Below are 26,458 nucleotides of genomic sequence, written 5' to 3'. Positions count from 1 at the left end.
GTATATAGATTGTTACATGGTAAAAAAGATTATGTTGTAATACGAGAGCCTACTGGCAAGAAATACATACAAAAGCGATTAATTCTGAACAATTTACGATAACTTAATCAGGGATATAAAGATACAAGCCCAAATTTGAGCATTGGACTTTCAAAATTTTCTTCCCTTCGACCAACAGAATGTGTTCTTGCTGGTATTAGTGGTACACACTCAGTATGTATTTGCACTTTTCATCAAAACATTCAACTTATGATTATAGGATCGAGAATGGCCGAAATAACAACTTACCGAACGTAACGTCATGTTATTGCATCTATTGTATGAAACCCTGCATTACCTTCGTGCTACTGTCGTATTTGTGATTCCTGCAAAAGTACTGAGGATCATAAAAATATATTACTCAACAAATTTGAAAACAACAATATAACACTGATAGATGTTAATTAACTTCTACAGTACTTCCAATACAAGATTTTGTTGAGCGTTTCTTAGAAAAAGCAGTCAAGCTATCAATACACGACTTTATGGCAAAGAATAAAGAAGAAATTACGGAGGAAAGAAGTTGTGGTAATTGGTGACTTTTCAGAAAAATACAGTTTTATTGTCCAGGATGCAGCTCAAACATTTCCTTGGAATAAAGCACAGGCAACAATACACCCTTGGGGTTACTATTATAAGAATAATGGTAAGCTATGTCACCACTCTTGCACTGTTATACCCGATAACAACTATCATGATGTTGTAGCCGTACATTTATACCAGAAACGACTTGTAGATCATTGAGTGATATTAAAAAAATATATTCTTTTTCCGACGGGTGTGCAAGCCAATATAAAAACTGTAAAGCCTTCTTGAACCTCACGTTCCACCAAGAGGACTTTCAATTGTCTGCTGAGTGGCATTTCTTTGCCACAAGTCACAGCAAGGGACCTTCAGATGGTGTAGGTGGACTATTAAAAGAGAAGCTACGAAAGAGAGTCTCCAACGTCCTTATAAAAATCAAATTACAAAGACCAATGATTTATTTGAATATGCACAGAACAACATTTGTAAAAACCATTTATGGTACACAAAAACTTCATTCATTTATTCCCGAATTAGACCGATCATTAAAAGTTCGCTTGTATAGTGAATCAAAGATGTAAAAAGTTGAATCTGGTATAAAATTTAAGTTTAAAACGAAAATGATTGACTGAATCATATTGCTATTTTATAAAATATATAAATTTTCAATTATATTATTCTTAAATAAGAATCCAATTTTATTTTCTTAATCAACAGAAAATATGTAGGTTATATATAATACAAGTTTGAATATAGAACCATAATACCAATATGCTATAAAAGCGCCTCTATATACTCTAAATAATGCTCTTGTTGGAAGTGATCCCATTAAGATCTCACTCTGAATTTTTAATATGTTTGAAAACATATATTGATACATGTTCTACCAAAATTAAAACAAAATCGGGGTTGCTACTTGGCAGGGGTGTCATTTTGAAGGCCACACCAGAGCCCCGAACTTTTATTTTTGATTAAAATAAGATTATGATTGAAAATAAGTTCAAGTTTTTATTCTCGTGCATCTTTTCACGTAACTTGTGTTAAAATCAAGCAATTATGATCGGAAAACATATATTGATACATGTTCCACGAAAATTAAAACAAAATAAGGTTTGATACTTGGCAGGGGCGTCATTTTGAAGGCCGCACCAGAGCCCCAAACTTTTATTTTTGATTAAAATAAGGTTATGATTGAATATAAATTAAACTTTGTGTTCTTGTGCAACTTTTGACGTAATCTGTATTAAAATTGAGCCACTATGAGCAGAATTATGATCTTTTAAACAACACAGGTCCAACGCATCAGGCCCAACTTTGAGTGGGTCTAGAACGGCCCAGGTGAGTCACAGAACCCTAATATTTCACACACTCTCTTATTTTATATAAAAAAGCCAGCTCACCAAAAATCATCAAAATCGGAGAGGATCATATCGTAAATTGCAAAAAAGTGACGTGCTCACTTGACGTGGAATGACCCATTATTATAAAAGTATAAAGTATTCAAGGAATACTAAAAACAACTAGAATCACCTTGCTTTTAGTTGAGGGTATTATGATCATTTTTGATAGGTAAAATAATTGAATATTTACTCTGTATGTTATTCAATATCCAGTGAAATACTATCAGCAACTTGCAAATCAGGTAACCGTTTCTCTACCTATAATCCTATAATTGTCGATAAACTTTCCCACTTTGTGATAAAGAATTTTGCGTTGCTTACGGAAGATAAAATATTTCCCATCATAAGTACAACAACAGAAACGTTGCCTAACTTCATTCGACCTAACAGATGATTGTACTTCCAATGTTATATTTTTATCATTATATACGAATAAAAACTAAATAATAAATATGCTAAATTAATTTAGAAAGTAATATAAATTAAGTTTTTATTTTTCAGGCTATAAAATGAAGTTATTAAGTTAAAAGGATAAATATAATTATAAGTTGAGAAATTGATTAATTTCAGATCATGAGACATAATTACGAATCGGATATATTTATACAATAAATTTTCATAAATCATACTAGTCATTTCTCATCTTTGTAGTTACAGGAAAAGAGGTAGTCAGCCTCATTGTCTGAGCACGATATTTTCATTTTCTTTCCAGTAGCTTCAGTATTTCTTGAAAGTATTGTATATCAGTGATCACTTCATGTTTTCTTTCCTTATAATAGTAAATTTGATTGATTTAATGCTCCCGACAATAGCTGAAATGAAATGCTGTGACGACAACGCCATTAAGCAATTTATTTTTGCTGATATAAGTACATATAGAGTAACACATAAAAATACAGATATTGATTTTATGTATTTAAGGAAATTAAATACATATAGAATTATAACTAAATAAATATTCAAGAAATTGTTTGGGAGGCATGTCCAATCCATTGTATTCAAAGATAGCCTTGAATTATGATGAGTCTTGCCAGAGTGGCGTCGGATTCTCTTCAGGAATCTGAAAGAATGAGCCGACGTAATCATCATTCCGATCATATGATTGAAGACGCTCAATCTGGTGGATTTATGTTAAACCTCTTATTTTATTCTCACACCCTATTTGTTTTTTTGTTTTTTTTCATTTATGTTTTTCTTTTGAGAATTTGGGCTGAACAGCGAGACCGCTGGGGTTAATATTTTGCAATTTTACACTAGATGAAATTAGCATAAGAAAGTTAAAAGACATTGGAACAGGAGATTCAGATTATTCAATGCCTCCTGCCAGTAAAGTCCTAGTAATTATGTTTGTTTCTATTAATGGGAGCTGTAAGGTTCCCATTAGAAACTTTATTATCTGGACAATAAAAGACCAATCTGATACTTACAGCTTTGTTAAAGTATATCTTGCAGATGTAAGAGTACCTAGTATTACCTAGGATGGACTAGTATGTAATTTTGCTAAGTTTAATTCCCTTGTAGCTGTCCTTCATCCAGATTATATTAAACCTCTTCATACTTCAAACTATTGTCTAACTACTATTGTCTAACTACTTTGTCGTCAAAGTTGCTGTTTTATTCGATGTTAGTAACATGTTGGACCCCATGATAAAGTATTTTGAATTTTTTAGTTGTTAAAAAAAATTTCTAGTACAATTAGGTCTTTCAATCTATTAATTCTATTAATATAAATCTTTGATTCATTTCTTTAATCAAAGCATTTATTCATTTTAATTAAAGCTATTTCAAAATGTTATGTGGGCATACAATGATATAATTTTGGAAAACGTGAAAGTGAGAGGATTCATGGGATCAAAATTCGGAGTATAATTACGAATCTTATTCAATTCACGAATCAAGAATTATTCATTCTTGAATTGAATTATAATAAGAATAATCTCTGATTCAAAAATTGGGATAAAATATTAATGTACTTCATGAAATAATATATTCAAAAATACTTTATTAACCTTTATTGACATTCTAAATTCATATCAGTATGTTAATAAATTACAATATACAACAAAGTTCAGGTCTTGGAACCCCTGCCAACTAAAATCCACATTTAGTATTCTTATTTAAGGTGTAAAATACAAAAATGAAAATTTAGATCTACAACTGCAATAAGTTTGATGGGGTCTTTTTTTTTTTTTAAATCACGTTTTTAGAGTTACGATTCAGAGCCATATTTCAACGTGAATTAACTAAAAAGATGAAAATTCAAGGAAACAATAATGGATAAAAAACATTCCATTACTCGAAAGATAAATTATTTATTAAGTTGTTATGAATAAAGTTCCTACAATGTGTCTAATTATACAAATATCAACAAAACTCATTTTTTTTCGATTGCTTTATACTATAGCTAGAACTGACATTTTAGTAAGGAAAAAATGAGTGCGAGGAGAAGTCGGGAGCAAGACATATGGCACTATTGAATTAAGACCTTCATTAATATCAGCAGCCTGTTATATGATTTAGAGGTGAGAAAATGAATTACGGCTATTAAGAGGATAATCGTCTACATTTAAATTAGCATAACTGCAGAGAAAATATTGTAATTATATTAAAATTCATATATATTAATTTTACTATACATTTTTAAAACAATTGACACCAAACATAGGCGAGAATACTTGCTTCAGAGGGAGAAGTTAATACAATGACGACCAAATAAATAATGAACAAAAAACAAACAAAGAAGAGCACACGTAACAACCATTTTTCCTTTTATAACTTTTAACGGTAGTTTTTTTCATTACTAACATGTCAACTCTAATTATATTTACAATTTTAAAAACTAGTTTTGCTTAAAAAGTAACATTGATCCAACTTAAGAGCCATCTAGCAAGTAAAACATAAGATATGTATGTAATCGAAACATTCATATTTGCTCATTAAAAAGAAAAGAAATGAGGTTCATCATTGAATGTTGCAGGTACAACACAGCCAGTGACCGCATCACATCATATTTAAAAAATCCCTAGGTATTATTATTTCATTCTTGAGGAGAGAACATATGAGTATAAATTAGCTACATATGAGTGTACTTATGAAAACGGAGAGTACAACGGATGATTTGTTGGGGATCTTCTATGTTATTAAAGCAAAATTTGTCTGTTAGTTGACGCCTAATTACTCACCTCAATCCGAGCTCTACTGCTAGTATTTAATCAATAAGCAATAAAAAAGGTTGCGTGAACAGTTCCGGAAATTAAATATAAATAAGTGATTAGATGATTAATTTGTAACAAATACTAATAAGATATACTGGTACAGACACTCTTGATTCAAACCGGCCATTTCAATTTTAAAGTGAGAGGTTCAGCGTTAGTTTGAAGTTCAAAACAAGTGTTTACGATGAAGGAGACCCGGGGGAACACCATCATCTAAACACAACCCAGCATACATCAAGAAGATGCTCAGGTATCCAAAGAGTACAGTCTACGACGTCTACAACCACTGAAAGGAGAAGGACCATATAAGAGAGAACCCCACGAGTCCTGCTGTTATAAAAAAACGAGCTCCCATATTCCTCCTAGGCCTGAAACAGTCCGTGAAAGCATCTCCTAGGACTCTGATTAACGTTTTTGCCAAAAAGAGCTAAGTAAGCCGTGCAACATTCTCCAGGGCTATAAACACTCACATGAGGATGAAGTCATACCGCTTCTACAAAAGACATATTCTTACAGACAAAATGAAGACCACCTGTGTTGCCCACGGAAGAAAATTGCTGAACAATTTGAAGTCCCGTGGTAACCGAATCATCTTTATTGGGATGAGAAACAATGGAATGTCGACAGATCCCAGAACATCCAGAACCATAGATGGTTTACCACAGAGATATATAATGGTCCCCACGTCTTTAAACCAATATACTGACGAACACCATGCCCCTTGTGGTCATTGTGAGGAACGGCAGTTTCACACCCCTTCTACTTTGAGACAAAAGAGTACCAGCTGGTGTGACGACATGTACTCTGAACTCCTGTCTGACCAAGTGATACCTTGAATGTAAGCTGAGACCAATAGTATTGAGTTCCTTATTCAATGAGACTTGGCCCTCACTCACAAGGCTTGCAAGACCCAAAACTTGTTAAAAAAAAGAGAAAGTGCCATTTTAAGACTCCCAGAAACTCAAACTCCCCCAATATGAATCTTTTTGGAGTTAGAAAGAAGGTATTTGCCAATTGACATAACAGTACCGACTCCTTGAAGGCCTCTATCACCAAGGACTAAACCAAAGTGTTACCCGCGACCATGGTCATGGCCTGCAAATCCTTTAGGCCTCGTAACGAGCGAATGATTGGTGAAGAAGGATTTTTTTTTTTTTCTTTATTATTAGAACTTCTAAATAAAATTTCAAAGCTCTACTTGCTTCCCTTATTGATCAAGATGCAGTTAAATATGTTCCGGATTTACCTAAACAACCCTACATGCTTCACAAAAACATAAAAAAATTGTTAAAAATAGATCAGATATAAGTTGTTAAAGTTTCGACTTACTTTTTACATTAATAATAAATAATATGCAAATTTCTTTTGCACTTCCGTCAAAAAAAAGATATGGGTCCATAATCATTTCAGTGCTATTATGGAGCATGATTGTTTTGACCACAACACTGATATATTATTGTTAATAATACTCAAATATTATGATATAATCTTTATTAATTATTAAGGGTGTACCGATGCATCGGAATCGGCTAGAATTGGCCTTTTTTGAAGTATCAGAATCGGCTCAATACTATCAATTCCACCGATATATATATGTATATTGATTTATATACAGTATTAAGCAAAATAAAATAGTTATCTAATTTTAAATTTTATTATTTAAAATGGTCAACAAATGAAAGAAGGTGAAGATCATTCATAATATGGAATAATCCAAGGTTAGATCATCATGTAATGGGGCTTGCTGGAATTTTCAATTTGATGTATCGTACCGACTGCTGGGCATGAAAGTCAGATTTTGACAAAAACAATACTAATCTTAGTCTATGACATCACTATTGCTAGAATTTTATCATCCCTTATTAAGGAATGATTGTAAAATAAGCTGGTTAGTTTGCGTTGAATATTGATTACGATAATATTCCGTGAGAAAAAAAATTTAAACTCTTAATACAATTTCAACAATAATATGATTAAAAATTTAGATGTAATGGGATTAAAAAAAGTTTATCGATGTTTCATATTCAAAATCATTGATTAATTGATAGATATATTACCAATTCAATTTTCCCGTCCAGAATAATATTGCTTATTATTGCAATCTAAATAGCTTATTTTATAAAAATGCCTTAATAAATGTTAATACAAAATAGACCAAAAATCAATCAAAATCGACATATTTTAAATGCAATTTTTTTTAAATAAAATGTTCGGTCTATTCTATAACTTCAGCTAGGATATAAAGCACTTGAAGAAAAAATAAAAAAGATATTCGCTTCTAAGTAAGGTACTTCATTTTACTCAATTTTTTAGTGGTTAAATACCTTTTTGTATTAATTGTAATCAAGATAAATTAAAAAATAATTCATTATTCAAATGATGAATGTTTGTATCAATTTGTTATTTACTTTGATTTTCATCTATATAGGTCTTTCATGCTAAAATATGGCACTGAATCGTAGCTATACTCTAAAAACTTGATTTTTCTACATTGTAGATTTATATTAATTAATAAGTATATTGAATACGACCTATTGGCGATTATATTCAACCATAGAATGTTAAGAATTGAGTTTTCTTACCAATTATGAGTCAAAATGATTCTAGTTGAAAGTAATGTTTTAAAATTTTTCTCCCAAATCTTTATTAACTTCAATAAATTAAAAATTATTTTAACACAAATAAAATATTCAATACATTTACTAAAAAATTGTAATACAACTTCTTGAAAATTAGGGCTTGAAAAATATAATGCAGACTCCAGTACTAAAGTACTCCCTGTATACAGTGTACTCTGTGGGGTTTTTTCATCACTTCAGACAGATATACTTTGATTTATTAATATAGATGTAAATATATATAAATTTTGACTTTTTTAATGAATATTACTCATTAATGTGATAAATATTCTGTAACACATAACGAAGTTCAAATACCCACAGTTAGATTAGTCCTAATTGTATAATGAATAAGGAAGTCGAACAACGTAGCTCAATGGACAAGGCGCTCGAGAGATATTAATCACATGAACTCAACGTATGTAGGTTCGTGTCTCAGTCATTACTAGAAAAGGAAACATACTTAATGCATATGAACTTGAAAGACAATTCCTATATCAGATGGAGTAAATGTAATACTATAATATTTACTTAAAGGAACATAAAAAAAAGTAATTTTAATATATCAAATAAAATGATAGAATCAATTAATAGTGGTAATGAAAATGACTGATGTTATAATTAAATAAAATTGTAACTTGTACAATCTGCTTATATAAATCTTAAAACTTGTTCACACCACTTCCATGGAATAATTAACATGTAATTAATTTTGAAGTTATTAATCGAAGTTATTCGCTTTAAAAGCCCAAAATGATTACTTGATCATAAAAATGTGAATATATAAGGTGTAGTCATACAATTTTATTAATATTTCCCTATATTTTAATCATTAATTAAAGCAAAAATATGTGTTTTGAAATTTTTAATATTTTTAGTTTGACAAAAATATAAATTATTCGTTGATAAACTTAAGATAAACTAGAAAGAGCTAAAGCGCAAATCTAACCCTAAAGTTAGTTTCCTTAAGTTGAGTATGCGTTTCTAAAGTTTTTTATCCCCTTGACCTCTTAAAATTTAATTAACTTTTACTGTTAACATATATAATCTTCCTACAAAGTTACATACCCGAAATTGGTGTGAAACTTTTTCCGTAATCCTGCTGACAGACAAAACTACAAATAAAGGGCTGCAATTACATAAAATCCTTCTTACTTCGTTGATGGAGGTAATAATATCTATTTAGTTTCATAAGTAAACATATGATTAAATTTTGTATATTATACATATATCATCTGAAGCCAAAAAGCCAAAAAAGTTCCATATATTTAAGTATATCATCAGAATCATTAAAGTTTATAGTATAACAAGATTCTATCAATTTTGTATAGTAATAAACATAATTTAGAAATGATTGATAAGACTAGAATTTATGGTGTATTGCCTGAGTGTATAATTCTTTCATTTTTAATTCATCATAATTTGATGAACTTTTGTATCGATTTAAAGACTCCCAAACCTTAATGGTTCCGTCGTCTGATATTGATATGCAACGTTCTTCATCATTGGGGTAAAAGGCAACAGAATTGACACAAGCGTCATGTTTAAGCTCTGATAACTTTATACCAGAACTTCGCTCCCAAATTATCCCTTTTGAATTTTCCGATCCACTCGTTATAAAACTCTCAGATGTATCCAAATAGAGATAATATGCTTGATGAGAGGGTGTGAATGCTTTATGTCCAAAAAATGTTAAATCCTCGACCAATGTAAGGGTTTTCATATCAATTACCTTAATAAAGAATACAAAATTAGCATATTTTACTTTTTACAACTTTTAACGTCAGTAAATGAGCTAATTTACCTTTGTTTCTATTTCAGAAGAAATAGCCGGTAGCTCAAAAGCTGAAACCAAGGAATTTTCTGGCCAGGATCTAAGACTAACGTACAAATAGCGTCCATCTTTTGATAAATTTAATCCAACAGTATGACCGTTAAGCTCCACAGCAGCATCTGGAGAAGTTATAACAGGAGTAAAGGAAAAACGATCCGGTGTCAATTTATAAAATCCAATTTTATGAGGAATAGAAGTTAGATCTGAACACATAAAAACTAAAACATATTCATCAGATTCATTTTTGAACAACTTCAAGACATTGGGATCAATGGATTCATTTATAGCTCCTTCACTTTCTATTGGTACGGATGAAATGACATTTTTCATTTGACTGAGGCAAACACAAAGCAAATTTCTTAAATATGAAATATACAAGCTTTTATATTTAAAAAGACAATATTTATATAAATTGATTGATATTAGTGACTCATTATGACTCATTTCCTCGTCAATACTCTCATTGTAGATTGTATCGCTGCCTCGGGGTTCACACAACCATATCGACGCCTGAAACTGGTCGTTGGAACTAGATTTAATAGTACCAGAGATAAAGTACCTATCTGACCACCAACAGCCCACTACATCATAAGGATCATTCATGACCCTGCAAAGCTTTTGAAAATTGTGAGGATATTCTTTAGACCGTTCCATAACGACAATTTCTCCTCCAATTTCATCGACTACCCCAGATATTAAAAGACGTTTATCTGAAGGTGAAAACTTACTTGCCCAAGTAAACATCCAACCATACTTACTCATATTATGTATTTCATCAATTTCCAAATCCTTTGTTCGCCATATTATTGCCTTACAATCCTGAAAAAATAGTTAAATAAATCCATACAACTTTATTTACTATATAATGCAAAAAAATAAAACTATACCTTGGAGCAAGTGACAAAGTAAAGACTATCATTAGAGAATGAAACGTGTAAAACTTCATCATCGTGAACTTTTAGAACCTCAACACTAATTCGAGGTACTGTGTATATATTCTTTAAGTATCTTCTTTTCCAATCTTGATTTGAATTATGGATGTAATTTGATGTGGTTTTCATTCGTCCTCGCTTATAGTGAAAATCATTAAGGAAAAGCCTTTTCCAAAGAGTATTGTTCTTAGAAATATCGTTCCACCTTCTACAAACATGACTACAACTTAGCAGTTCTCTTACTTCCAGGTGAGCAAATATTGCGAGAAGATTAATATGAGGAAGATTTTTCCATGTCCCGAAATACGGAAGGCTTTCATCTGAAAAAAGAATGTATAACAAGAATTAATTTTAGAATAATGTGGTTGTTAATTCATAAATTATTTATAAAAACATTATATAAATCATTATTATTTGAATAACCAGATTCATAATTACCTTGTTCATTAAATGAATCCTTTTGACTTTCGAAACTCTTGAAAGACATTTCAATAATTCAAACAATAGTCACTTTTCCTGGATAATTGTAAAATTTAAAAGTAAAAACAATATTTATTTCGTCAAATTATTCATCTTTTTGACACCTTGTAGTACTTTGATACGTCATGTTGTCTTTATGTTGTTATTCAATGTAGTAGGTTTGGTGATTAAGTAAATATAATATTTACCGTTTTATTTTTAAGAAAATTGTGATGTGCCACGAGCAAAACCCGCAATTGGTACTCGAGTTTTACGAAGTAAATAAATTAAGACAAAAAAAACTCGACTCGTGACCATAAAAAGCCTTGTGTTACTCGGAACTCGTACAAAGATCGTCAAATCCTTGTAACCTGTCAAAATCTCGTAACTCCTGAAAAATTGGGTTTCTCTGTCTTTCTTTTTCAAGCCCGTTAGGACATGTAAATCTTCCTAGACTAGCATCCTTCTTTGTTAAATTTAGAATTTATGTTTTCCTAGAGGCAACACTATGCTGACTTTTGTGAGATGTGTACTTTTAATCCCAGTTTGTTTTAAGATAAATCTTTGTTTGAATTTTTTAAGCATAGCGTGAGTACACCACATTGCTTGGAAGTACTCAGATTATTAAGCACACACTCATAAGTTCTCCTCAGACCAATAGATATACGACAAAATTGTTAGTATTATTATTGTAGATTAATGAATATTTCTAAATGCATGATGGAGGGGTCGCTCTGAAGCATAAATTCTAATGTTCAAATCTGATTTTCACTCCACTTGTTACAAATTCGTTTGGAGTATTTCTTGAAATTTAAGCTTAAAAATATTCCCCATTCCTCTTCCATCATTTCAGTTTCGACTAAAAATAATAATAAATTGGCCATTAAGAATTTTAATTATGAGGAAAGTACATAATGGTGAAGTATTGAATATTTAGTCGAGCCACAAGATTGTGAAATATTCAACCTTACCTATCTTATACCAGTTATAACAGGTCTTAATTCAAATTATGGAAATCATTCCTCTCCATCTACCCATACTCCTTTTTTTTACTAGATCTAAGAAGGATTAAAATATTGTGAATCACAGTCTATGCAGAAAAAAAAAAAATTCTCGTGTCAACAGCACGACTTAAATCAAACGCCACATGGAAATCATACATGAAATTGCTTTAAATTATTTTATCAATATTTATTATATAGTTATATAATATATACTATTTACTATATATACTATAGATTATGTCCAAAAAAAAAAGTTGTCTGGGCCTCAAAAAGAAATGCTTAATCAAAAGGTAGCTATGATTCCGATCGAGGATCTAAAAATGTATCAATCAATGTTTCAATAATTCTTTCAAAAATAATTTTTTTAAGTGACGAGTTTTTTAGCGAGCAAAAAGGGTTAGAGTAAGTAACGAGTATTCAGACGAATAACGAGTATTCAAGGCGAGTAACGAGTATAGCTCGTAATTCCTGGAGTGTTTTTTTAGAAACTCAAAAATACTTATTTAGCAAAATTCATATCGAGGCACATCTCTAATTATAATTAATTTAGATTATCCTTCTGCTTTATAGCCATAAATCCAGGTTGAATTGCTTAGAAACGATTTATTGAATCCATTGCATATTTAAAATTATATATTAAATATCTAATCACAAATACATTATTATTAAATAATATGAATAATTATACTACAAAGAGTCTAAAGCAGGCTTGGATATTTTCCACAAAATGAGTTCATACTTTCTGTTCATTTTTGAATGCCTGATCACTTGAACGGAAATAAACTTTCCAATTATCGTATTGATTTCTTTTTTAACGTCGTTTATTTACCCGTTCATTCCATAGTTCATTTTCATTGTTTTTCAAAGATATCTTTACCTCAAGACCAAAGCTAATATCAAGAGGCAAAATGACGAACACATCATCAATTTTTGTCCAAGTTTAGTTGGCTACGATTATACTTTTTCTCCGCTATCATTAATTACTCTATAACTAACTATGCAACCTCCATGAATTCGCATGGTTAATTCTGGGGAAAAATGACTTATTTAAAAAGAAAATATGATTCAGTGACTTCGTCTGCAGTACCTCATCATAATGGACATCTAGTGAGTAAAAAAAGTTTTTTCGTGGAAAACTAAATTTGGATAAAAATTGATCAGATGGTTGTCATTTTGTTTAAAAAAAAATAAAAGAATGAACTTCTGAACGAATTTTTTTCAAAAAGGAACGGAAAAAAGGTTAACTGGTCCAAGCCTGATCTACAGTAATTACTGTAATTTGTTACACTAAACTACAACAGCAATTCGATGGAGCTCCTTCATTACCAGTAGGATTATTTCTTTTGTATCTAATTGCAGCTTTTGCTGCCATTAAAAAAAAGTTCATTCACACCATCCAATAGTTTTGCTGAACACTCATGAAATGCTGTTGCGTTGATGCTATAAGCCATTGATCTAGTCTCAGCAAATAATACTGGAGCTTTTTGAACTTTTCTCAAATTAGATAAAACCATGCGATCATCCCTGAGATCAATCTTATTTCCCACCAGAAGTATGGGTACTCCTTTGCAATGCTGTCTCACCTCTGGTATCCATCGTTTCCGTACATTAGCTAAAGTCTCTAAATTTTAATAATAACTATAATAGTTTAGTGTTAATAATAAAAATGTAGTTACCTGGACGATCAATTGCAAAACAAATGATGATTACATCAGCAGGATATGTTAATATACGAAGTCGATCATAAAATTCTTGACCTTGATAACATAAGAAAGAAGATACATTATTAGTAAGGATCTGCAGTTTACTATCATATTCAAGACTGAATATTAAGTAGAAAATGAACGCTGTTCATGCTTTCCGTTATTTTTGAGCGCCTGAACGGACAAAAAATTGAAAGATTAGAGGAAAAATCTTGGAATAGCGTTCATTTCTTTACATATTTTCTATTTTTTTCCATACACATATTTTGAATCAATTACCAAAGCTTAACCAAGAAGCAAAACGACTACAACGAGTTCATATTTTGTTCAAATTTAGTCGGCTACAACAATATTTTTTTCTGCTTGGGGATACTGAAGGTATCATGAATTACTTTATAAATAACTAAGTAACCTTCATAAATTCAGATACGTAAATTCTGAGAAGGAAAGAAAAAAATTTATATATCACTTAGGAAAATGATAAAGTGACGTCCTATGCAGTACCTAAAAATTGACATCTAGCTAGGAAAAAAGTTTTTTCGTAGCCAATTCCATTTGGAAAAAAAAAAATGGATTACGTGGTATTTGAAATTTTTCAGAAAAGAACAGGTGAACAGAAAATAGGTGAACAGGCCCTAGTCTAATTATTACCTGCAGTATCCCATAAAGACAACTCTATGTCAACGTTATCAACATTCATGTAAGCAATATCAGATTCAAAAACAGTCGGAACGTATTCACTTTTTGGAAATATCCCTGTTTTAAAGACAGTTAGCAAACTCGTTTTTCCACAAGCTCCATCACCGACCACCACCAGTTTATAGCGTTTAACAGAATTTCTTGAATTCATATTGAGTGTTATAACAATTTACAGCATCAGTATGCTATTGTAATGAGGTGTTAAGAGACTATAAATGCTTATGCATTTGAAGTAACTGTCTATAATTTATATTTTTTTCTGCGTCAGAAATCAGGATACACTCTGTTTAAGTTCCTTCGAAAATCTTAATTGATAAGGGATATATTAAGCTATTTTAAATTTAATAGTATAAAATTGTTAAGGCAATGTTCAATTATATTTATTTTCTAAATAGTTTAATTTTATAAAAGTACATAGGTATATATAGATTTATATAATAGAGATTTAACTTATTGTTAGACATTATTAATTTTCCCTGTTTTCCTTATCATTTCCGGTCATGAATGAGCTCTCACTTACATAAACTGATATAACTGAAAACATAATTTTAGAATTTTATTTAACGGCTCCGAAAAAGTTTATACTATTAAAGATGGTGAGTGTGTAAAGAAACAATAATCGATTAAAAAAGTATTTTAACTATTAGAAAGTTATCTTTTTTATTATTAAAGACCAATTTGTCTTTCAGCCGGCGCCTAATTACTCCGAGCAATGCTGTGTACTAATGCTAGTATACAATAAAACTAGGAAATTGAAATTTTATTAGATTTTTTGAAGAAAAAATGGCTGTGAAAAAAAAGGCAAGGAAAAAAAAGGAAAAGTGACTAAGTGGAAAAAATAGCAAGATTCTTTTAAAAAGATATATCAGCAACACCTATCACAAATATAAATTTATATTAAGATAAAATAAAATTATACAAACACGACAGCAGTTTCAATGAAAGAAGTGCTAATCAATTAATTATCCGCTATCATTTCTAATATCATTAGACATGATGGATTATTCACAGGCTTGTAAGCAGTCCGCTATTTTGAGGTTCCGTTCAATTATTTTTCTTTCAGCAACTATTTCCGTTCTGCGTTCCAATCATAATGTAGTATCATATACACTGTACCACAGGAAATCACTACTTCCACTTTGATAGTGTCATGGAGACCTCATTTGAGAACTTGATGTCAAGATTTTTAACACAATAATCAAGGGAATATTAGCGTTCAAATGACCTACAATAGACTGAAATCGGTTCATTCATTGTCGAGATGAAGGCCAAAATGCAAAATATAGCCAATTTGATTCACGCTCAGCACTGAAACAAGGCAAGAAAAACTGGACCATGGACTAGTCCAGAAACTCTAGAGACAACCGCTACCTCACCTACGTGGTCGATGAGGTTCCGCCTGTAAACTGAACTAAGTTCCTAGTCTCTGTGATGATGCTGAGAATCGTTCAGACAAGAAGAGGATACCCCGTATTGGTTCCCGAATAGCCTGAAAATACGGAGCCAAGGAGTACCAGGACGTCCTCAAGGGGATGGTCTTTCCTAGATGAAGACAAAATACCCAGAGGGAAACTATGTGTTCAAGAAGGACTTTTTTTCGGGGCACAAGGCCAGGAATACGCAGCAATGGCTCTACGAGAATTTTTTTCCAAGATTTCTGGAAACACGAATTGTGGCCTCCCTTCTCACCCGGCGGCATTAATCTCAAATATGGTATTTGGGGTTATGTCGAAAGTAAGTCCTGTACCGTCCCCAATCCCAGCGTCAACGCACTAAAGACCCCCCCCCTGTACCACTGTCACAAAATAGGTCTCCCAAGCGTTTGTCTTTGCTTTATCACCCCTTAAAAATATTAAAAAGTACTATTGGAACGGAACGCTAAAATCTCATTTTTAGCGTTCAAAGCTGAGCGTTCAAAAAAAATCCGTTACGTTCATTGAACGTACGTTCCAAGGAACACCGTTCAATTTTGCGATCCGTTCAAAAGCATGATTATTCATATTGGACAAGACTCATATATTTTCGAACAATTATTACCATAATATTAGGCAAGAGTAGTGATTTTCACTTTTTTATTATCTGAGATGTGTCAAAAGAAGAGGCGGTTGGCTGTGACGAGACAAACCAAAGAAGATTCGGCGAGGTAGTCAAAGGTTGGGTCGTTTGAGAGCGCGAGGAAAACTGTGAAGCTCAGTACAATTGGAACAATCTGAAATTTGCAATAGAACGATGGTCTTCGTCTATTCTTAAGCCTTATTTCTTGTCCAAAGAGAACGAAACAGGCTGCATTACTTAGTTATTCAAAGGACTGGAATCTTCGAAGTTGTATATCTACGACTATGAATTCATACTTCCAATGGATATCAAGCCAAGTTATGAGAACCATAACAAGTGACTTATAGGCCCTTTGAATGAATTTTTATGTTTATTTTTCTACTATGTTAAAATGACATTAGAATATGTAACTAGTCTGTAATAATGGTCTTCAGTGCTATTTATTTAATATGAATATTACAAATCTATATATATTCATTCATTTTAATTTGGAATAAGAATACGGCTCCAACTGCTCCAACTTCATTAACTTGTAAAACAAATATTAATGTAAATTCAGTTGTCAATTTTTAATTCAATTAATTTATTTATTGAATAGATGTAAATACACATTTAATGATGACAGAAACGGCTCTAAAAATGTATTCGTCACCCATGTAGTAATTTAATTTGGTTAATTGCAGTAGGTATGGTTGGGGCCAACTCCATGGACGTATACAGGATCTCAAAAATTTCAAGTACCTTATATTTCTGAACATATTAGGCTAATGCATGTTCGTCAATCCATGAGTCTTGTCCAATATGAATATTCCATCATTTCTAATGATATTATAATTGATAACGTAGAATTAAGTGATTAACTCTCTTTACATTCGAACCGCTGTCGTGTTTGTTCATTTTTCTTTTATCTTAATTTATATTAGTGATAACTCTTAGGTGTTATATCATTAATCATTATATCCGTTTAAAAGAATCTTGCCATTTTTTTCTTACACCCCTTTGATAGGAACTTAAATGCGTATGTGTGTACACGTTATTTAAATGTATAACTATAAGATAAATTAATTTTCCTTTCAAAATTTTGCATACATTTACTTGTTTGAATATATGAACATACTTATATTATATAATCAAAGACTGAAGGAATTGTAAAATTGACTATTTGCTGTATTTCTCACTGTCAGTCTTAAAGTGTCTGAGGAATGAGGATGAATTTAAGGATGGCACAGCTCAGCAGACTTCTCTCATTCAATAATTTTTCTGCTCCCAAAAGGTAATAATACATTTAATATTTAAGACAAAGAGACAATTTTTAGAAAACCTTATATACTATAATAATATATGTCTATTATTATCAAAAAAACTGTTAATTCTAGGTTTAATTCTGATTTCAAATGGAATTATGTCACTGGTGAATTTCCTCCCTTTCCTTTAACTAATAAAACTCTTAGACAAGTCATCAAAGATGGATCAGAAAAGTTTTCTGATAGGGAAGCCATTGTTACATTAAGGGATTCGTAAAACCTTTCCTAAAGTCTGTGAGGATGCTTATCGACTAGCAGAAGCTTTTTCTAACATTGGCTTTAAACAAGGAGATATGATTGCTATTTGGGCACCAAATTCCTATGAATGGTACTTAATGCAATGTGCATCTGCGATTGCTGGATCTGTACTAGTCAATGTCAATCCAGCTTTTCAAAAAGATGAACTGCATTACGTTCTTAATAAAGTTCCCGTAAAGGGATTAGTATGTCCTAGCACATTCAAAACTCAAAACTATTATGAATTGAAATCCGAAGTTGTTCCTGAGAAAACGTCATGTAAACCTGGAGAAATTAACTCTGAGTCTGCACCTCTTTTTAAATCTGTAATTATAATTAAGTCTCCTTCGTATAAAGAACAAGACTTTAAGTTAGTGTCACGATTCTATATTAATTTCCAAATTTGATCTTACAGACCTATGATTTTGTTTCTATTTGATAGTGGAACATATTGCTTTCAATCTCTATTTGAATCCAGTGGAACGAGTGAGGATGTTGCTCATATTAAGAATTTGGAAAATATAATTCAAGCTGACGATATGTTCAACATTCAATTCACTTCTGTAATTGACTATTTTTTAAATTTTAAATTGAATAGCTTATGTCAATTATTTACATATTTAAGGTACAACAGGGATGCCAAAGGCAGTTGCACTTTTCCATTTCTGCGTGATTAATAATGTAATTTTAGTTGGCAATCGAATTGAATTTGATCGAAGAGTTAGTTTTTAATTGAAATGTTATTGAGTAGGGAATGTACCATATTACTGTTATGAATAAAATTGAATGAAAATAATTCATAGGTATAAGAAATTTGTGTTCAAGTGAGATATGTTCGAGTCTTAAGTATTGATTAGAACTGTTTCGACTAAACGTAGGAATATTCTAAAAGCAATTTATTTATAGTTGACGATCTTATGATAGTTTTTTTATATGTAACGATAGTTGTGTATTTACCCTACATACTTATTTTATAGAATCTATAATTGTTTCAAATACACAATAGTATCATACCTTCAATCTTTGGGTCCCGTTCTTTCATACTTTTGGCTGTGTTGGGGGATCTATTGCAAGCTTATACTACGGGTAAAAATGAGTTCTTCCTTCTAATGAGTTTGATCCTATTGCATCCTTAAATTGTATTCCGGCTCAAAAGTAAATTAATTTCCAACATTATGTGGTTATAATTATTTTTTTAGGTGTACATATTTATTTGGAACACCTACAATGTACGTTGCTGTCTTGGAGGCCCAAAAAAAGTAAAAGTGGATGTAAATTCTGTAGAACTAGGAATAATGGGTGGCTCAAACAGCTTTCTTGAAGCATCTAAGGATTTTGAAAAGCATTTAAATATGAAGTCCTTAATGGTATAATTATGAAATACTTTGATTTCTAAAGAATGTATTTTTAATTAGTATAATTACCGTTTAGAACATATATGGGGCAACAGAGACAGGTCCAACTACATTTGTATCAAGTCCTGAGGATTCATTTGAAGTGAGAATAAATACTAACAGGCCTCCACAGGGACATGTTGAAGCAAAGATTGTGGATCAAAATGGAAAAATTCTTCCTGTTAATACTCCGGGGGAGATTGGGGTTCGAACACCTGGACTTATGCATGGTTACTATGAAGAACAAAAGAGCTCACAGGAAGCCATTGGACCTGATCGGTACTGTCATTCAGGGTTAGTCCATTAATATGAATACTAAATCAAATTTCTTTATTCCATGTCGATTATAAACGTTTCTGTTTAGAGCTACATACAACTACAGGGAGGGGGGATCAAATTGTCGCCAAAATATTTTTCTACAAAAACAACACAAAATATACATTTATTAACTTTTTTATTGAAAATCAAAACTATGACGAGCATATAGGTATAGAGTAGCCATTCATTCGATATAATCACCGTTGGCATTAATAACGGCCTCTGAACCGGCTGCAGGCTCTTCTGACCATCTCATTGTCCATGTTGCCGAATACCTCCTTGATGGAGTCCATCAGGCTGACCTTTGTGCTATGGGGATGTCTGTTGGTATGTCTCTCGACATAGCCACAGACAAAATAGTCCAAAGGATTAAGGTCGGGAGAGTTAGGAGGCCACAAATCCTTGGTTACGACGTCATAACAGTTCTCGGTTAACCACTGCATGGAGATTTTGGACACATGCCAGGGTGCTGAGTCCTGTTGCCACACCCAGGGCCAGTCTCCGGCCACCCCTTGGATCCAGGCCAGAACCACCTTCTCCATAACATCCAGGTAGACCTCTGTATTGACCTTTAGACCAGTTTCAAACATGACCACCTCGAACACCATGACCATTGCAGGAAACTTGGTCTTCATTACCTTCCTCACATGGCTAGTGCAGGTGGCTATCCACCTGTTGTTCTACTTTTTGACCTTCTGATCTTGACAGAAATTCTTTTCATCAGAGAAAATCCACAGCATCCCGGGCTGCTTGACCTTGTTGAGCAATTTTGTTGACTTCATCAGCCTGTTGTCCATTGTCTTCTGGGTCAAGATCTGGCCCACCTGCATCTTGTAGTTCCTGCACCTTAAATCCTCAGATACACAGTCCCTTAATGTTTTCTCATGGCAGCCCTGATCCCTCGCCATGGCATTCATGGACCTGGTAGGGTCATCCTCAACCACCTTCTTCACCTTGTTGACAAAGTCGGTGTCCCTTACCTTCCTGTCGGCGCCCTCCTCCTTGGGTGCCCTCTTTATGGTGGCATCAACATCCCAGGTGTCCTCTAGCTTCTTACGGATGCACTGAACAGTCCGTAAATTCACTCCTAAGGTTGAAGCAATCGTTGAATTGGAGATTTCACCTCCATTATTAACCAATGCCATGACTACGGCGGACCTCGATAGCTCCTCGTTCCACTTATAGCTCTTTATCTCCTCATATGATGACGGCATTATACTAACTGAACTACGTATCGTCGGCTGACGAGAATAGCTTTCCTATTTGGTAACCGGTTTTTTATTTGATAATGTCGTCGTTATCAAGGTTTAAAGTAGGCGACAATTTGATCCCCGCTCCCTGTATATAGTGATGTGATAGTATAGTTATGTATACACATAAGGAGGATGTGTTAAAATCATTTTCAATTTTAGGCCTAATTTTTGGAGTATGCTATAAGCAAGCACTCTAGAAAAAATCAATTTTAATCTTCAGGCAAAACCAAGACAAAACAGTTGGAGCATCATTAAATAAAATTACAAAGGCTCTTGATGGCGATGTTTGAATATAACAGAGCATGTTCAAAACTCAGGAATTAAATAATAATGACAACTACTAAGGAAAAGAAAATTCCTTATTCAGATTATCAATTCCAAAAAAAAAAAAACAAAAAAACGGGGCAACTAAAAAACTTACAGGATTTACATATCGACCCATATAATATTGCATGCACTACATATCCTAGAGCCTTTAAAAAATGTTTATATTAACCAGGTCCAAGGTTAATTGAAATATAAAGTTATACCATAACGCTTTTCCGCCTGATGTTTGTCTTTCACCACGCTTTTTAATAATGACGTCAAAGAGTATAATATATTGTTAATCATTTAATTTCTCGTTAATATACTGTTGGGCGTTATTATATGACGTCAAAATCTGTCTCCCTTGTCCAGGTGTCAGTACGGTACATCAAATAGATAATTCTGGCAAGCCCAATTACATGATGGTATAACCAATGAGTTCTAATACTATCTGAAGGAGCACAAGCTTCAATAACGTAACCTGTTGTGGTTAAAAACATCATTTTTCATATAAATTCTACTTGGTCAACTCATATGAACTTTGTACAATTATGACGTTATAATATTTGTCTTAGTTGTAATTTTATCTCAAAATCACGTGGTATTTTAAGCAACTCTTGCATTTTGAGATAATATTTGAAATCCAAAAAAAAATTTCTTGAGCAAAAAGGGATAGCTGGACTGAATATATACAATTCAAAATCAAAGTAGATTCGTGAAATTATAACATTGCGTGAATGAGCAAATAATATCAGAATTGTTTCAATTCAAAATGTACCGTCGAAATGTATTGTACAGTGTGTGGCTAGGCCGGTTGTAGGGAGTGGCATTGATGTCATTTAAAAAAAGTTAATAATGGCCCCTGTATATTTGAATTATTATTTTGGAGTATAGCAGAGGGATTTCTCAGATACATATTGTTTTTGCACCCTCTCCTCCACGAAAAGTTGTCCTAAATGAGTTTATTTCAAAATGTTGCACCTCTATTTAAAATAAAAATGCCTTGTAAATCTCAGAATTCGAATAAAATATCGAATATGTCTCTAAAAACTACCAAAGATAACAGCTGAAGGTAATGGAAGCGTGAGGGAGACTTATGTTATTAGTTATTACTTATTAGTAAAGAGGGAATGTGTGTACAGAAAAAACTAAGTATAGCGATTAGAAAAGGAAAAACGGTTGAAGTGTGTTCTCTTTCTCCTTTTTTGTTCATTAACTTTTAAATTATAATTATTCGTGTGTGGGTTAACATCTCCCTCTAAAAGAAGAATTCTCCCCTGTTTGGTGTATATTTATTTAAAAATGCAAAATAAAATAAATATATAGGAATTTAAATATAATAATAATATTTTCCCTGTACTAATGTTATTGTAAATCTAGAAGGTTCTCCTCAGTATGCCAGTAATTCATTTTCTCGGCTGCAACATCATAAAACAGGCAGCTGATATTAGCAAGAGTCTATTTCAGGTGTACCATATGTCTCGCATCCGCCTTCTCCTCGCACTAATAGAAAAAAACCAATTTCAATTCAATGCCAACCTCAACAAGAGCTTCATCGCCAAGTCATGCAAGCAAGTTCCGGTCCACGCTGGAGTTGGTAGTGGAGAACATGGGGGCCATATTGAATAGAAATGTGTCTAAGACTCTCACCTTTCATGTTAAATGAATTAATTTGTCGACCACTTTAAAAATTACAGAATTGTGTAACTATTTAAAAAATTTTCAGAGTGTTCAGTTTTTGACGCGTGCACATGGATAACAATCTATTTTGCTTATTATAGACTACAAGCTTAAATAAAAAATATTTCGTGTAATAAATATATCTAACTCCGTCTTTTATATATTAATATAATATAAATTATATTATATCGTATAGAAATTATAACTGGCCCGCCGGATTTAAATATATTGACATTTCAGCTGTCAGGGGTGTACACAAGATTAGATATAGTTCTTTATTTGTTGATTTTTTGGATCAATAATTTTTCTTTGGCGAAGACAAAAGTGCTACAGTCTGTGTACATCTCTGACAATAATAAATAATGATAATGAACTAAATTTAGAGGATAAACCTAAGTTTAAGATGAAATATATGCATTATAATATTTCAAAAATTCATTTCCAGCCTCTGTCTATCCCCATTAAGATTAACAACTGTAAAAACTAATCATCACTAATCAGAATTGTTGTCGTTCACCTTTTTTAATCCTTTATTTGACTTTAATCGTTCATTTTTTTAAAATTCGTTTAGTTCACTTTTAATTGTTCATCAATCGTTCTCGTTTCAATCAATTTCAGAAAAATAAAATACAATCATTGTAAATCGACAAATTTCCAACATATTTAATACAGGGGTCGTCTAGCTACGGTCACATTCAGCCCAACATTTCCTTTTGATGGCCCCTAAGCTCTTCTGCCCTCTTAATTACACAAAATGGCCCTTTAGAGAATATGGATTGTTGAAATTATTTTGTACGGAAGGAGTTAATGTAGCTAATATATTTCATCTCATAAAGTATACTTCATAACAAATAATATATACCAGGGATCAACAAGAAATTGTACTCATGTACTTTTGGAGCATTACTATATTTTTTAACATATTACTTCGTTTAATTTATCAAAAAATATAAATTATGAAATAGCCATGACGTACATCTAACAACAAAATGCATAAGGTATTTTTGTTTTAGCGAGCTAAAATCGTGCCTCCCTGTTCGCTATTCAAACGCGACTCCTTTCTGTACAGAACAAAGTAGGGATCTGGATAATTTATTTTAAAATAGCAGTGTACCCGGTGTTGCCGGAGTAATTAAGCGCTAGGCAAAAAGACAAATTTTGCTTTAATAATATAAAAGATAACTCCTCAAAAAATCTTAAGGTTTACTTTCCGCTTTCCATGAGCACCCTCAGACGTAACTACTCAATCCTGATAACGCTTCATAATCATATGTGTTCTGTACGCAAGAATAAAAATTAGAGTTTGAGAGAAAAAAATTGATATGGTGGCATGACTGATGAGTACTTTAGTCTTTAGAGTGATCACTAATCAAAACAAATAAAATTCATTTTAATATGCCACCAGTGCATTTAATTCAAATCTTAACATATACTGAAAATGCACATAAATTATGATCAGAGATGGAGAAATGGTCTAAATCCTCGTGAGTGTAAATCAAAAAGAAAAGTATATGTTGACACATCATATCTACTGAAACAGATCACTAAATAAAGTGTAATGCTCCTCACACGCTAATACATTTGAATTGTCAAAATAGGGAGAAATAATTAAAAAGAGCACTAATATGTTACAGATTACGAACTTTTTTTAAATGAAAGCTCATGAGGATTTGGACAATTTTCACATCCCTATTTATGATATACATAAGAAATTAATAACAAACAAAAAACAGGAACTGTGCTCTTGCTATACAGACACACGCCTACATTATTTCATTAATACGACTACATTATTATTTCTTATATCAAAATTCTTTCTATGATTTAAATATTTCTAAGATCAAAATATATTTATGATATACATCATGGATCACTATACATGATGTACCCTGTGACTAGTTTTCATATACTTAGATATTCATACATACAGACAGACAAACTTTGCTTTATTAATATAGATGAACGTTGAAAGAATTAAAAAGTTGTTTTTTGACGTTTATCGTTGACGTTTTTGAATTTGTTCATGGTTAAACGTTCACAGCTTCTGTGGTTCCTCATCAAAACATATATCTCAATAATAAGACACTCAAAAATGCGAATAAATCTGGAATAAAACAAATATATAATTAAAATTTCTCAATCAAGCTGGTCTTGCTCTATTAAATTATCATGTGGTTCAGCTAGGCATAATCTTCTTAGAAGGTTTCTCCAAGAAATTATTGAACTCCCTGTTGTTGATCTTGGCGGATACCATGGTCTTTACTAGGTCAGTATTGAAGACGTCATCGCTGTTATCGTTGGAAGGAGGAGCACCTTCTATGTTGCTTTGTCTCCCTTGTTGTTTAAATCTACATTCTTTTTGTGCGTGGCGCACTCTCCATGCTGTTTTAGAACACACTTCCTGTTGGCTTTATCACTGAAGTTGGAAAGCTTGTATCGCAAATACTTTGTTTTAGGCAGATAAGTTCAAATCTTGGTGCCACTGAGCTCCTTAATGAGCACTGAGGGGTCAACTACCTCAGGCACAGTCAATTTAAAAGATCGAATGAATCTAAATATAATGAAAATAAATTATACTGGATGTCTGTTTATATTTATGAAAAAAAAAACGGATTGTGAAAAATCTAAATAGCTTTGTTGGCAAGTTGGATTTAAATATTTTTGAATATTCGAGTACTTTTCCCTTCATAATTCATGGTGCCAATGGAATCATCCTTTCCTCTTCTTCTATTCTTCCTCCATTACTCGCACTCAATCCTCCCTTACTCTAATAATTGAATATTTTTTTACCTTAAAATGGCTGGGAAAATGCAAATAACAGTCGAAAATGCAAAAAAGAGCCCAAATTCAAATATATTTTATTTGCATAATTTGGATATCACTATTTATAAATAATTCTGTAGGTGTTACAATTATTTTGCATAATATCCACAGCGGCTTCACATGGTAGATATTTTAAATGTAGGATTGCATTTTGGAGTAACCATAACTTACATAGCTACGTATAATAGTATACCTATGTTAATGTACTATATAGAATTAAGTCTGTAGAAATTAGAGATTGTAAATGACGAAAAAAAGTATTATAATTTTATATTAAGCCTACATAAATCCGAGAATAGTTCAGTTTCTCTACAAACTAGCTACATAACAATAACTGTGCCAGTTTTGAGTTGACCATCTATTGATTACAACAATTTTGACATAATGTGTTTTTTTATGAATAAAAAATTAGACATGACAAAATATTTGGAAAAAGACATAATTTTAATACTAAAAATGATTTGACGGCAAGCCTTTTTTTCAGCGGGGGCGTAAATAAAATATACCTACATATTTTTATTCTCATGTACCGAATTATTTCATTTTAACAACTCAAAATCTATTGAACGAGTATTAAATTTGTGGCTCCTGTAACCAGTCTGGAAAAAGGGGCCAAGGAGTCTAAAAATGTATGTGAGTTCATTATTAAAACAGTTTAAG

At 32.0% G+C, this 26,458-nt stretch overlaps 3 protein-coding genes and 1 long non-coding RNA gene across 6 annotated transcripts; 2 read left to right on the top strand and 2 right to left on the bottom strand.

Moving 5' to 3' along the window:
* Positions 1-8,932: 8,932 nt before the first annotated feature.
* Positions 8,933-11,881, bottom strand: Fbw5 (F-box and WD repeat domain containing 5). 2 transcript variants are annotated; one of them, XM_040712279.2, is made up of 5 exons: positions 11,148-11,881; positions 11,002-11,079; positions 10,519-10,883; positions 9,602-10,450; positions 8,933-9,529 (listed from the first exon to the last, which is right to left on the bottom strand). In XM_040712279.2, the coding sequence occupies exons 2-5, from the start codon at positions 11,048-11,050 to the stop codon at positions 9,161-9,163; spliced, it is 1,632 nt and encodes a 543-aa protein (XP_040568213.1). In that variant the 5' UTR covers positions 11,051-11,079; positions 11,148-11,881; the 3' UTR covers positions 8,933-9,160. The 2 variants fall into 2 exon arrangements, with proteins under 2 accessions (XP_040568213.1, XP_040568212.1); XM_040712278.2 differs by having other exon boundaries at positions 11,002-11,881.
* A 733-nt stretch (positions 11,882-12,614) lies between these two features.
* Positions 12,615-14,662, bottom strand: LOC121117787 (uncharacterized). Its single transcript, XM_040712280.2, has 3 exons — positions 14,381-14,662; positions 13,703-13,783; positions 12,615-13,647 (listed from the first exon to the last, which is right to left on the bottom strand). The coding sequence occupies exons 1-3, from the start codon at positions 14,577-14,579 to the stop codon at positions 13,376-13,378; spliced, it is 552 nt and encodes a 183-aa protein (XP_040568214.1). The 5' UTR covers positions 14,580-14,662; the 3' UTR covers positions 12,615-13,375.
* A 305-nt stretch (positions 14,663-14,967) lies between these two features.
* On the top strand, positions 14,968-15,352 carry LOC121119068 (uncharacterized). 2 transcript variants are annotated; one of them, XR_005864663.2, is made up of 2 exons: positions 14,968-15,024; positions 15,118-15,352. It is a non-coding gene; the product is annotated as an uncharacterized lncRNA (long non-coding RNA). The 2 variants fall into 2 exon arrangements; XR_011780245.1 differs by having other exon boundaries at positions 15,001-15,059.
* Positions 15,353-16,002: 650 nt separating this feature from the next.
* On the top strand, positions 16,003-21,311 carry LOC121117207 (medium-chain acyl-CoA ligase ACSF2, mitochondrial-like). The gene is made up of 6 exons (XM_071888102.1): positions 16,003-16,162; positions 17,995-18,424; positions 18,467-18,587; positions 19,224-19,391; positions 19,456-19,712; positions 21,149-21,311. The coding sequence occupies exons 1-6, from the start codon at positions 16,003-16,005 to the stop codon at positions 21,171-21,173; spliced, it is 1,161 nt and encodes a 386-aa protein (XP_071744203.1). The 3' UTR covers positions 21,174-21,311.
* The last annotated feature ends 5,147 nt before the right edge of the window (positions 21,312-26,458 follow it).

The sequence above is a fragment of the Lepeophtheirus salmonis genome, chromosome 5 (assembly GCF_016086655.4).
Source record: "Lepeophtheirus salmonis chromosome 5, UVic_Lsal_1.4, whole genome shotgun sequence".
Taxonomy (NCBI): Eukaryota; Metazoa; Arthropoda; class Copepoda; order Siphonostomatoida; family Caligidae; genus Lepeophtheirus; species Lepeophtheirus salmonis.
Note: the sequence above shows the minus strand (reverse complement) of the source record. Positions and strands in the feature narration are given on the sequence as shown.

Coding starts and splice junctions, on each gene's coding strand:
- LOC121117207 (XM_071888102.1), top strand. CDS start 16,003: ATGTGTTCAAGAAGGACTTTTTTTCGGGGCACAAGGCCAGGAATACGC. Junction 18,425..18,466: donor CGATTCTATATTAATTTCCA/AATTTGATCTTA, acceptor TCTATTTGATAG/TGGAACATATTGCTTTCAAT. Junction 18,588..19,223: donor TCAACATTCAATTCACTTCT/GTAATTGACTAT, acceptor TTATTTTTTTAG/GTGTACATATTTATTTGGAA.
- Fbw5 (XM_040712278.2), bottom strand. CDS start 11,050: ATGTCTTTCAAGAGTTTCGAAAGTCAAAAGGATTCATTTAATGAACAA. Junction 10,884..11,001: donor GGATTCATTTAATGAACAAG/GTAATTATGAAT, acceptor TTCTTTTTTCAG/ATGAAAGCCTTCCGTATTTC. Junction 9,530..9,601: donor CTTCTGAAATAGAAACAAAG/GTAAATTAGCTC, acceptor TTCTTTATTAAG/GTAATTGATATGAAAACCCT.
- LOC121117787 (XM_040712280.2), bottom strand. CDS start 14,579: ATGAATTCAAGAAATTCTGTTAAACGCTATAAACTGGTGGTGGTCGGT. Junction 13,784..14,380: donor GTCTTTATGGGATACTGCAG/GTAATAATTAGA, acceptor TATGTTATCAAG/GTCAAGAATTTTATGATCGA. Junction 13,648..13,702: donor TTTTGCAATTGATCGTCCAG/GTAACTACATTT, acceptor ATTAAAATTTAG/AGACTTTAGCTAATGTACGG.